This window comes from Cetorhinus maximus, chromosome 14, assembly GCF_964194155.1.
Source record: "Cetorhinus maximus chromosome 14, sCetMax3.hap1.1, whole genome shotgun sequence".
Classification (NCBI taxonomy): Eukaryota; Metazoa; Chordata; class Chondrichthyes; order Lamniformes; family Cetorhinidae; genus Cetorhinus; species Cetorhinus maximus.
In genome coordinates, this window is record NC_135892.1 from 53,925,284 (window position 1) to 53,938,683 (window position 13,400).

The 13,400-nt window shown below is 42.1% G+C and overlaps 1 protein-coding gene across 6 annotated transcripts in view; it reads right to left on the reverse strand.

Moving 5' to 3' along the window:
• The window catches only part of LOC144689658 (serine/threonine-protein kinase VRK1-like), a 100,185-nt gene that overhangs the window by 23,369 nt on the left and 63,416 nt on the right, over window positions 1-13,400 (reverse strand). For all 6 annotated transcript variants that reach the window (XM_078556916.1, XM_078556918.1, XM_078556920.1 and 3 more), the window contains one exon: window positions 5,276-5,475. In XM_078556916.1, coding sequence (XP_078413042.1) covers window positions 5,276-5,475 — 200 coding nt within the window. The remainder of the gene's footprint in view (window positions 1-5,275; window positions 5,476-13,400) is intronic.

Sequence of the window (13,400 nt, forward strand, 5' to 3'; positions counted from 1 at the left end):
TGGCGGAACCCAAACAGAGCATCGGTGGGCAGGTTATTACTGTATAAGTGCCACTTGATTGGACTGTCCATGACCCCTTCCATCACTTTGCTGATAATTGAGAGTAGACCGATGGGGTGGTAAGTAGCCAGATTGGACAGTTTTCCTTTTCATGGACCAGACGTACCAGGGCAATTTTTCACATTGCCGGGTAGATGCCAGTGTTGTAGCTATACTGGAACAGCTTGGCTAGGGGTGAGGCTATTCTGAGCACAAGTTGTCAGTATTTCTGCTGAGATATTATCGGGGACCATAGCATTTGCTGTATCCAGTGCTTTCAGACATTTTTTAATATCACATGGGGCAGAATTTTACGCTCGAGCATTCAATAGTGCGCGATATTTCGGTCTGTGGCCACGCGCGAGAGTCGGCAGCGCACCTGCCGAGAATTGAGAGGCCAATAAAGAGGCAATTGATGGCGATTTTTCGCTGCCCGTCCAATGTTACGGTTGGCGGGCGGGCGAATCTGCCAGACGGCCTTTGCATTTTTGAGGAAACCTCATCCAAGGGCGGGAGAAGGTTTCTGTGAATAATTTTTTTTAAAAATTTTCATCATCCGTCTGTTGAGGTGTCTCATTCTGACGCGTGGACGTGTTTTCCAGGTTTTAAATTCTGTTTTTATTGATTTTAAATTTGTCAGCTCCCTGAGGCAGCTCTCTGCCTTCAGGGAGCTTTCCTTCCGCGCTCCCCCACACCCGCGCTGATTTCAGCGCTCGCCCTCCTCCCGCCTCCACTCTGGCAGCGCTGAGCCTTTAAGCGCGTCTTTCACTCTGGCTGGCCATTAATTGACCAGCCAGTGAGAAATCGCGGTCGGGAGCCAATCGCGGTCGGCGGTCCATTCCCCTGCCACTCCCGGGCCCGCCCATTGCGGCCACCCGCTGACCCGAAAATTCTGCCCATGGACTTAATCAAATTGTCTGAAGACAGGCATCCATGACGATGTGGATCACAGGAGGAAGCAGATGGATCATCCACTCAACACTGCTGGCTGAAGGTGGTTACAAATGCTTCAGTCTTGTCCTTTGTACTGACATGCTGAGCTTCACATCAATGAGAACGAGGATGTTTGTGAAGCCTCCTCCTCCTGTTCATTAATTGTCCACTACCATTCACGACTGGATGAGGCAAGGCTGCAGAGCTTTGATCTGATCTGTTGGTTGTGGGATCGCTTAGGTCTGTCCATCACCCACTTCTTCTGTTCAGCATGCGATTAGTCCCGTGTTGTCGCTTCACCAGGTTGCCATCTAATTTTGCCATCTATTGTAGCTGAACCTGATCTAGTCTTCACTCAATATCTGTGTATGCCCAAGTTACTGGATAGGAAAAGGAATCCTCACTAATTTTTTCCCAGCGATCAAGCTTGGAACCTCTCTGATCTACATGGTCCCGTACCGCATCACATTTATTCCCTGAGGAATTGGGAAAATGCAGCACTTTAGTCTTAAATGACTAATCTAAATTTTCTTTGAATTTTATTACATTCCATAGCTGTTTTGATAGTTCAAGAGGTATCACATTCCTAAGATAAAATCAGTTACGAAACAAAATCTAAAATTTCTCATTTTGTTGTTTTCCCTTTCTATACCACAGCTTTATTTTAAAAAAGGCCTCCACATTTGATCTTAAAAATTTTGCTTGCCACAAACATATCCCCAGATTTTTTTTTAAAACACCTAACTATATACTTAAAATTTCATTTTCTATTTTTTTTATTCATTCATGGGATGTGGGCTTCACTGGCTGGACCAGCATTTTTTGCCCATCCCTAATTGCCCTTGAGAAGGTGGCGGTAAGCTGCCTTCTTGAATTGCTGCAGTCCATGTGGTGCAGGTACACCCACAGTGCTGAAAGAAAGGGAGTTCTGCAATTTTGATCCAGCGACAGTGAAGGAACGGCGGTATATTTCCAAGTCAGGATGGTGACCGACTTCGAGGGGAACTTCCAGGTGGTGATGTTCCCATCTATTTCCTGCCCTTGTCTTTCTAGATGGTAGTGGTCATGGGTTTGGAAAGTGCTGTCTAAGGACCCTTGGTGAATTCCTGCAGTGCATCTTGTAGATGGTACACACTGCTGCTACTGTGCATCAATGGTGGAGGGAGTGAATGTTTGTGGATGTGGTGCCAATCAAGTGGGCTGCTTTGTCCTGGATGGTGTCAAGCTTCGTGAGTGTTGTGGGAGCTGCACTTATCCAGGCAAGTGGGGAGTATTCCATCACACTCCTGACTTGTGGCTTGTAGATGGTGGACAGGCTTTGGGGAGACAGGAAGTGTGTTACTCCTTGCACGATTCCTGGCTTCTGACCTGCTCCTGTAGCCACAGTATTTATATGACTAGTCCAGTTCAGTTTCTGGTCAATGGTAACCCTAGGATTTTGATAGTGGGGGATTCAGTGATGGTAATGCCATTGAACATCAAGGGGCGACGGCTGGATTTTCTTGTTGGAGATGATCATTGTCTGTCACTTGTGTGGTGCGAATGTTACTTGCCACTTGTCAGCCCAAGCCTGGATATTGTCCATGGACTGCTTCAATATTTGAGGAGTCGCAAAAGGTGCTGAACGTTATGCAATCGTCAGCAAACATCCCCACTTCTGACCTTATGATGGAAAGAAGGTCACCGATGAAGCAGCTGAAGATGGTTGGGCCTAGGACACTACCCTGAGGAACTCCTGCAGTGATGTCCTGCAGCTGAGATGATTGACCTCCAACAACCACAACTATCTTCCTTTGTGCTAGGTATGACTCCAATCAGCGGAGAGTTTTCCCCCTGATTCCCATTGATTCCAATTTTTCTAAGGCTCCTTGATGCCACACTCGTTCAAATGCTGCCTTGATGTCAAGGGTGGTCACTCTTACCTCACCTCGGGATTTCAGCCCTTTTATCCATGTTTGAACTAAGGCTGTAATGAGGTCAGGAGCTGAGTGGCACTGGTGGAACCCAAACTGGGAGTCAGTGAGCAGCTTATTGCTAAGCACGTGCAACTTTATAGCACTGTTGATGACCCCTTCCATTACTTTACTGATGGTGGAGAGTAGACTGATGGGGCGGTAATTGATTGAGTTGGATTTGTCCTGCTTTTCGTGTATAGGACAAACCTGGGCAATTTTCCACATAGCTGGGTAGATGCCAGCGTTGTAGCTGTACTAGAACAGCTTAGCCAGGGGCGCGGCAAATTCTGGAGCACAAGTTTTCAGTAATATTCCCAGAATATTGTGAGGCCCCATAGCCTTTGCAGTGTCCAGTGCCTTCAGCCGTTTCTTGATATCACATGGAGTGAATGGAATTGGCATCCATGATGCTGGGGACCTCCGGAGGAGGCTGAGATGGATCATCCACTCTGATGTTTGATACTAGAAGTTGAATATCCTTTATCCATACATCCGAAACTGAACACATCCAAGAACCAAACTTTTTTTCAATGGCTGTGCAGTTAATTTGTATGTTAATAAAGCAATGTAATACTATATTACAGGTGCAATAAGTGTTAACAGGTAAGAAGTATGGCGTGTGAGAGTTGAATAATGGAGAAACAACCTTGTATTTGCAGACTACAGCTAGCCTAAGCTTAGGCTATTGTAATGTAAGTAGGCCTGGGCCAACTGTATATATGGTAGATCTGAAAACTGAAAATATCTGAATACCAAAACGCAATCAGCCCCAAGGGTTTTGGATAAAGAATACTCAGATCTGTAAGCCTCTAATCCATATGGTGCATGTTTGATCTGCACACTCCTTTATACATATATCCTTAAAAGCACTGCACTTTTATTGAGCATTTTCCACTTATTTGGCCACCACCTTAAAGTCAGTTTTCCTGAACCCGCTATAATCTTGGTTATGATTATTATTCAGGTGTTCTCTATGTCTAGGTGTTCTCCCCATCTACTGTTGACTTCTAGATACTGAAGTAAATGCAGCCTTGTTTCTTTAACAATAAGGACAAAGAATACATTTTGTAATCAGGGCACCTTTTAAAAATTCAACCGTTATGTGGATTAAAACGGTTTGAATGCCTGTTTACTTTTCCTTGTCTATTTCTGTTAATTTGTTTGACTGGAATTGTTCAAGAATTTAATTCTGATGACATGATTAGCAGTACAACTGATTTTGACAGTGTGGAGGAGTTCAATTAGCATCTGTTAATATCATTATTGACCCAGAGGGTTACAACTCCAGATAGGTGTGTGTTTTTGTATCCAGCTATGCCTAAGTGCGAGGGGAAATAAATGAAAGAGTCTGCGAGGGTAAATAAGAGTGAGTGAGAGAGTAAATGAGAGAGAGTGTGAGTGGATAAATGAATGAGTGAGAAGGAGGGTAAATGAGAGTGATTGGCAGAATGTGTCCTTGGTCACATAAATTCAGTTCCTTCTCTCGATCTTATCAGCATGCACCCTTTAAACATTTTTTTCAAATGGTATGATAGAAAAACATTGGAATACATTTTCAAGTTAATTAGAATGATTTTTAAACTGGTGATTTTTGAAATGATCTCAATCATGAAAGTTCCTCTTTAGAATTTATGAAGTACCCATTATATAATAATAGATTTTCTAGAACACTTGAAAATGTTTTACATGGGACTAGAGATGTCTAACCTTTTGAGCAAGCAGTTAAAATCCAAACTACCCAACCAACTTCAAAAGCTTCTATAAAACCTAACTCTTTGATCGCTTCAGCCAAATTTTCACCTATTCGATTACTTTCCAAAGCTTTGAGATGTTTACTATGCTGAAGGCTCTAGACAAGTGTAAGTTTAAAATAAATGGGATAACATCACAGCTAAAAATAGCAGAGAAGGGAATCAGGCATGAATATGTTAATGTTCCTTACAATAGTACTGTATCGCATAATGTAATTTCAAGGCCCACGTTCTTTAGGTGCCCCATGCTACTCATTGCTTAAGACAGAAAACTCATTCCTAACCCTTTGCCAGTACTGTTCTCTGTTAAATTATTTAAAAACTTATATTAGCCATCTCCCCTTCCAACATTCCCTCAAGGAAACCTCCCACTTCTACCAACAGTCCTCGTTAAGATTGGGAACTAAATATTTGGTGGGCATCATAGTGGCCAAAAAACCCTTATCCTAATATTCTGTGATGCATGGTGTAGCCACTTGTGCTGTATTTTCATCAGTATCAAATACTATTGTATATAAACTGTGACAAAAGACATTAGAAAGCATCCATCCATTAACTCTTCAAGCTAGGAAACTGCAATAAAATGTTGCTGCTTACATTTTGAATTGGGCGTATGTTCTCAAAATTTTCCGTATCAAACAGATGCAAAGAATCCGTGTACTCTAATCCACTGAGATCCTTGTACTTAGATCGACTGGCTTCCAGACTGTTTAACAAGATGTTGTGTAGTTTCTGATAGTGTGGCCTTTCTTCATACTTCAGGGTGCTCACATAAGACAAATAGTTAATTATTTCACCTGCAAGATCATTCAAGGATACAAATTAGACAAACATCTAGCAACCAAATAAATGCCTGATGTAATAATTAGCACCATCCTTTTAATCTCATTGTGAATTTTACTACCAGACTGAAGCACAGCAGTATCTCTATCACCAGTTTATATCATTTTTTCATTATCATCACGTGAATTTTAGACATTGCATTGCATAATGCAGCCTTTACATTTGTACTCCAGAATAAACTAAATGTGAGTAACCTTACCATATTTAGTGATGCAATGCAAAAGGGAATGTCTATGTTTTAGAGGATTAAATAAATAAGACCAGTCAGCCTGAGACTGCGGCATAACATCTGATTCAATGCAGTAACAAAAAGGTATTAAACATACACGTAATTGATCATGGGTTGAAACTAACAGGGGACGGGGCTCCTAAATCTTTGCACCTGCCTCTAATTTACAGAAATCATGGCTCTATTCTGCCTGTATATTCTAAATTGTGAACAAGGGATTTGCAAGTGGCCTGGACCTGATGCTGCCAAATGTCAACTCTAAAAATCCACAGCATCTAAAATTTGAAAAATAGAACACAGAAAATATAAATGTTTTAATCCAATGCAGCCATGAATTTGTTTCTTTGGTATCTGGAAGGTTTGTCTCTATCAGAAGTTAAGGTGCTGTTTTTTAATCAATTTATTTTGCAACAGTTGCTTCATATTTTTGATTGGCTATGTCCTGTATAATATGTGCTTTCAATCTTTCTGCTGACCACAGCAAGTGCTTTCAGAAAACCTTTCTATTTGATACAGAAAAAATTCAATGCTGCAACTTTTTGTGCAACCATTATATTTTCTCTGTGTTTGTCGTCGTGAATATTTCTCAGCCGGACACACAAAAAACTGATCATAACGGTAAGTGACCTTTCAGCTCACTGTGATTATAATTAAAATAGAGTTGCTCCTTAACAATAATATAGCAATATCATCATCTTGTGCGGGCATAACTGGCCCTGAGGTACTCATTACTAGATCAAGTGAAGCAAGGGATGGTAATGAGCACCTCAGGGCCAGTAATGACCATAATCCTTGAACAAAATGATGTTATCACTATTATCAATCTATGTGGCCTTATTCTGTCTTCTACACTTGTAACAATGCTATTTTTCACAATTTTTGCATTCCAAAGGTACTTATTTACAATTCTTAGCACTTCAATAATAAAGGTTATAAACTTTTTCAGCAATCCATTTGAACCAGAGTGCATCACTAGTGTTGCACATAGCTCGGTTAACATATAGACCTTCAAATATTCTAATTGTATTGCAGCATGTTACGCAATATAATGTGTGTAAGAGTTGTTGAATTAGCTCTAGTTAGGTTCTTCAATGGAACTGGATTTTATTTTTCCAGTTCTCAACCTTGATCACATATAATGGCCACACAATGATCAATAAAATATAGATATAGTAGCCTACATTACATCTATTGGGATTTACAAAAACTTTTACAAAACATTAAAAATCTAGACTGCCTACTTTAATAGGCTCTTCTGCATTTCACATGTCAATATTTAAACTGGTACCTGTGAAACAAAAAGGTGGCCCCCCACTTCGGTCTCTTGTGGTTAGCAAATTGTAGACTGTAACCTTGATCTATGTTTGGTGGGCTCTCTGGGTGTAGATGTCAACCCCAGCAATAGTGTTCTATGAACTATTGAGCCCCTGGAGATAAATGAATGGGTGACTGCAAGAATAAGAAGCTATCTGGATCTGTCTATTGGATAGCCTAGTAATGGTTCTCTTCTCGAAGGCCTGAACCATGATTTTTGTATTTTATACGTGCTTTTTGAATTAAGGTGCTAAGGTTCCAAATACTCCCCAAAAATGCCATTGCTATCCACAGGCGGCTGCAACAGCCATCAATGAAGCACCCCAAAGTCTGACAGCAAGCATAATCAATCTAACTTATAGAGCACAACCCTGAGTACCATATCCTGAAATCAACTGAAAGGTAGCCAGCTTTTGGTTCCAGAAAGGGCCAAGATTAACCTTAACTACTGAGGGGGAAAGGAATAGAAGGATAGGCTAATATGGTTAGGTGAGGAGGGATGGGTAAAGTCTCACATGGAGCATAAATGCCGACATAGACCAATTGAGCTGAATGGTTTGTTTCTGTGCTGTAGAATCGATGTAATTCTATGTTTGGGTCCACATTGTTCATTCGTGCACAAATGCTACTCAGTGGGCTTGATGAGAAGTCAGGAAGACCACAGGATGACATGCATCAAGCAGTAGGAGACGATTCATGCCTTGGGGGCTTAGGGTTGACAATCACCTGAGAAAAGTTTCCCTAACCAGGACAACCTCTGAAAGATTAATGTATAATCCTCAAAACGGTTATTGTTTAAGGCTCTATTGTTTCAGAGAATGTTTTTGAAGCCGTGTCCACTTGGAGAATGAGGTCGGGTAGCTTGCACATTCCCTCTGCAGCCATATTCAAAATTCCAAAAAAAGACTGGCATAATGAACCCTGAAATATTGTTAGACTGAGTTCTTTCAGGAATTTGATAAGAGGATTGTACTTTATAGTCAGAGGGCACAGTTTTAACTGCCAAGGGGAGGCGGGTTCTGGTGCAGACAGGGAGGAGAATGAAGCCTTGAAAAGTGCTGTTGGGTCAGGAACCTGACGTGATGCAATCCACTTCCAGGTTTAAACCGGACTGGTTTGCAGGTGAGCAGAGAACCCTCGAGGAGCTGTCGGGTAAGTAATTAAAATACTCAGAGACAATTAACTGTGAATTTAACCCAGCATTCTGGCTTTAACAGCCAGCGCAGGGGTTTCCCCTCCAATCTCAAACTCGCCAGAGTCAACACAGCAAAGCACAGCAGGCAGTCTTAGAACAATGAAACTGAGGAGCTGGGAAGACTATAAAGAGTGAAATTGCAAAGATTGTGACCTGCCTGTGTGAAAGGCTTCTGCTTACAGGGTTAGTCCTGAGAGTCTGATTCCACTCTTTTATAGGTCATTTCTAATTTTTTGGAAGTCACCTATCTTGGAGTTTACTCACCTACTTTTCCCTGCTATCAGCCTCTCTGCAGCATGGGAGCAACTTATGCAGCAGTGACATGGACCTCTGATAAGGAACAACATGATCAGTCACATCAATACCAGCAGCAGCAGGAGCCACACTAACAGCAGCTGCCTTCTCCTCAGACATGGGTCGCTGCACAGGACAGAGGGGATGGACAGCTCTAGCACAGGGTACAAAAACAGAGGGTAAGCTTCCTCAGTATGACAGAGCAACAGCATCTCAGGAGGCTTTTCCAATAGGTCATTGCTGACATGGGCAGCCTCCTGGAACAAGACCTCCTTCCAATAAAGCCAGCTGGACACACATTGCCAGTGGCTGTCAAGGTCACCATAACCCTGAATTATTTTAACTACAGTTCCTTCCAGGGATTTGCTGGTGATATCTCAATGATTTCTCAAACTTCTGCCATTAAATGCAACTCTCAGGTTCTCCACTTATGTGCACTTAGCAATGGATGAGACCAGTAAGTTTTGCTGCAGTGGTTGGATTCCCACAGGGACAGAGGGGTCATTGGCTGCACACGAGGCAATCAAGATACCCTCAGATCAACCTGGAGTGTTTATCAATCATAAGGATTCCATTCCCTCAACACTCAGATAGTTTGTGACCGCTAGAAAGTGATCATGCACGTCTGCACTAGATATCCAGGGACCTGTCATGATTCATTCATTCTGCGGCAGGCATATCTCCCACACGACACACAGGGGCAGCAACTTGCTCTTAAATGTCTAGATAAGTGTCGTGCCCAATAAAGGCATGTCATATTCATAACTTTACACATGGTGTGAGCTCATAAAGAAGCTTTTGGAAGAGCCTTTTATTTAAAATGGACACTGATGAACTGTTAAGATGGCCACCAAGGGGGTAAGGTGCTTTCACTTATTGAACAAAGACTTTCAAAATTCTGGAAAATTCCAAATTTATTAACTGTGGTAAGGGGGCCTTCCCCTGGAATGGACATATCTGGACAGCACCCCTCTGTGGAATTCACGCCTGCCATTATTTGAAGCTTTCCAAAGCACAGAGTCAATGGATTCGTAGACTCTACGGGCTGGATTTACATCCTCGAGGCAGGCACTGGAAGTTAGGAAAATTCCCGGCTCAGCTTAACTGCCTCTGGAGAAAGTGCCAGGAAAGATGGTAATTTTAATTGTGGGGGAGATAGGTTTGGGCTGCAGTGAGACCAGCCAACCTGGGAAAGAGTTCAGAGGCAGTCACAGGGGCTTTCAGGTGCAGAGTCGGGCTGTTTAAAAGGGCCACCTCAGTCTGTGGGATATCGTCCCAATTATAATGAAAAAGGTAAGGCCTTCTAGTCCTCACCCCTCAAACCCCCTCACCCCTCGCACACTTCCCATGTCCCATCCATGGCACCTGCTATGGCCCCTCATGCCCCCATGCCAAGGTATGCCCTCCACCCATCCCCTATGGGCCCAGATGCCAAAGTATGCTGTCACTCACCCCTTATGGCCCCTCATTCCTCCCATGTCACCTCTATGCCCATTCACCCACTACACACTGTATAAAACCAATGAACCTTATAGTGACAATAGGATGTGTAAAAAAGCTTTTAGAAAGTTATTCATTAATAACTTTACACTTTCTAAACTTTTTACTACAGGTCAATAAAAGTGTTGATCATCCATATCATTTAAAGTATCAATAGCTGAAATTGCAAGCACTGAAACTGCCATGAATGCATAATGAGGCTTGGGTAAGAGCCCAGAAATCCATTAGACTATTGAAACAGCTGAACGCCAGGAAAAGCATCACTTGATTGACAGCTCTGACTCTCTGATCTCTTCTGTCAATTTCACAATGTTTATTTGCACAAGATAAAGAAGTTTCAAGTGTTTGCAGCTTCAGCTATTGAAGCATTGAGTTAGTCATTGACTAGTCTAGTGTGGCAACTTCCGGTCCATACCAGCGCACAGTACTTATCTTCAGAGCATACAAGAGCCATGGTTGATGTCTGAAGCACAGAAACTAACGCTCCCATCTTGTGCTTGCCACTTTCTAGACCAAGCTGGCTCTTGTCTTTGTCTTTGTGGCATTTTCAGGTGGTTGTGCAGTTCAGCTTCACCCTGCAATAGCTCGCACTGGAATCATTTTACACTGTATTGCCATAGAAGGTCACTTTCATGGTATACTTAGGGTTCCTGTTATCAAGATGGAATTTTGTAGGGATTTGACTTGGGCTTCCATTTCCAGAAATATTTTAGCAGGAGTTTAGGACACTCAGTGTCCTTGAAAGTTGCTGCTTGCATTGCCAGGGCAAGGTCAAATTGCACAACTTTGCTAGTGGCTTGTCACTTGTGTCACAACAGAATATACTTGCTCTCTTACTGCTCGTAATAAGTATGTTTCGTGTGGAAAGAAGTGTCTTTTCTTGCCCTTGGAGGTGTGTATTCCAATCAAATAATTCAGCAGCAATCTTTCATGAGTTTAAAATGAAAAAGATTATTTATTTTAACAAAATTACCCCGAAATAATGTAACATCGCACACACACACACACACACACACACACACAAAGATTGGATAATTCAATCACTGATTTATGATTATTTCTGGTTTCCCACATGCAGTCTGTGGTTTCTTGAATGATTTGATAATTTAAAGTTCAAGTGAGTATCTTGTAAATTGAAGCATTCCTAGCAGGTTGCGAGGTTTCTTGTAGTTGAATATTTAGGTTCTCAGGTGAACTTTGAAACTGGAACAGGCCAAGTCTTTGGCTGCTTGATGACTTACAGCTAGTTTCAGAATCTGGTTCTCAGACTGGCTGATGACTGATGGTTCTTAAATGGCAAACATGGCACAGCCTTTCTCTGCAGTTGTTGTCTTGTCAGTGTTCTACTGCAGTCTGCCTGTGTCTCTTCTGGGTGTAAGGATCTCAGAACTTTCGGTCACATGATCAACATCGATCCAGAATGGCTTAAAGCTAAAAGTCCATTGATATACAATAGGAGATAGATGGTGGTCTGGTGAATGCTGCAATGCACTGCATCATTGGAACCCTTTGTAAAATTGAGGTCATAAAAACTCTGCTGTCCCTCTCCTAATTTCCACCAAGACTCGTTCACCTATCACCCCTGTGCTCACTGACCTATAATGATTCCTGGTCAAGCAACATCTTGATTTTTTTTTTAAATGATGGATCTTTTTTTAAAAATCCCTCTATGGTCTCGGTCCTCCCTATTTCTGTAATTGCTTCTAGCCCTACACCCTCAGAGAAAGCTGCACTCCTTTAATTCTGGCCACTTGAGCATCCTTAATTTTAATCAGTCCACCATTGGTGGTTGTGCTTTCAATTGCCTCAGCCCTAAACTCTGGAATACCCTTTCTACATCTGTCCACCTCGCTTCCCATCTTTAGGTCACTCATTCCCTCTTTGACCAAGCTTTTGATCATCTGATCCAATACCCCTCCATGTGGTTCAGTGACATATTTTGTTTTACAATGTTTCTGTGAAGCCCCTTGTACAATTTATTACATTAAAGGCATGATATAAATATAAGTTGTTGGCGATGTTGTTGGTTGGAACAAAAGTTTCAATATAGGGATTGAGGACAATTGAACGAATGGCAGATTTAGAGCTGGAGTTTTTGTCTTAGTGGAGTCAGAAATCAGGTTGCCAAACACTGAACTTAATTTTTTTTTGCCTTGGGTGCAAAACACACACACGCCACTCCTGAGGTTGGGGTCACCACCGTGAGGGTCATGGGAAATTTGAATTTCCTTCCCCATGCTATTTTTATGCACATGTGTGGGTTTTGGAAGCCCAAAAGAGACACACTTCCTTGAAGAGTTCATGACAACTGTGAAAAGCCTGCTGCAGATTCTGGAACATTCTGACAGGTAAGTGTTAAATGTTTTGACACCTTCAAATGTTAGTATTAGATGCTGTATTGTAATGAAGATGTGTTTTTAATGCAGTGATTGATCAGAGGGCTCTGTCCTGCAAAGGTAAGTTGACCACTGATCACCATTGTCTAACGTTAACATGCATTACAGTACTTTGCCCAATGGGGAAATTGTCATACTGCTTTCAAAACTGTAGTCCTCACAAACTACCCTGTCACATCTTAGACTGAGATTTAAATCTCCAGATATCTTTTACTTTGAAAATAAATCACCCTGCTGGTGAAAGTTTAAAAAAAAAGCACCTGCTCCAGTCTGTTAATTGACAGGTAATCTGCTTTGAAATGGAAATGTAACACCATCTGTTCTTTCAGCTTCAGGGGGTCTGGGGCTGAAAGCTTGCTTTTTTGATTGCAGTGATCATTATGAATGCGTAGCTGCGTTCCTGATGGAGGACTCAGCACTGTTGACGCAGTTGCTCAGTGGAGTGACTGACAGTAGTAAGAAGTTGTAATAGCAGAATCTGCTTTTGATGTGACTCCTAAATACATTGTTGTGTGTTTACACAACTTAAAGTCCACTTAGAAGATTAAATTGTTTTTCTATGGGTCTACAGATTTTTTTTTTTTGCAGTGTCAATGAAACAGGTTTCAATGAGAGGTTTATTAGATTGTGACAGGTTTAATTATTTTTCAACTGCACCCATTGTTATGGAATTGCTTCTGAGGACCGTGCATTGTGGATACTGGGTGAGTGGCTATGGCTGATAAATGGGAGGCATGGAGAGTATGAGGGGGCATGGGAATATGAAGGGTCATGGGCTATATGTGGGCAATGGAGGTGGGCGGGGGTGTAGGGTGAGGTTTAGGAGCTGGAAGAAAGATGTTGGGAGCTGGGCTGCTGTGCCCGAGAACCAAGGTGGGCATTCTAACCAGCTCGCCTTAGCACCAACACTCCTAGTTCATTGTGGCTTGCAAACTGCACATTGCCCTTGTG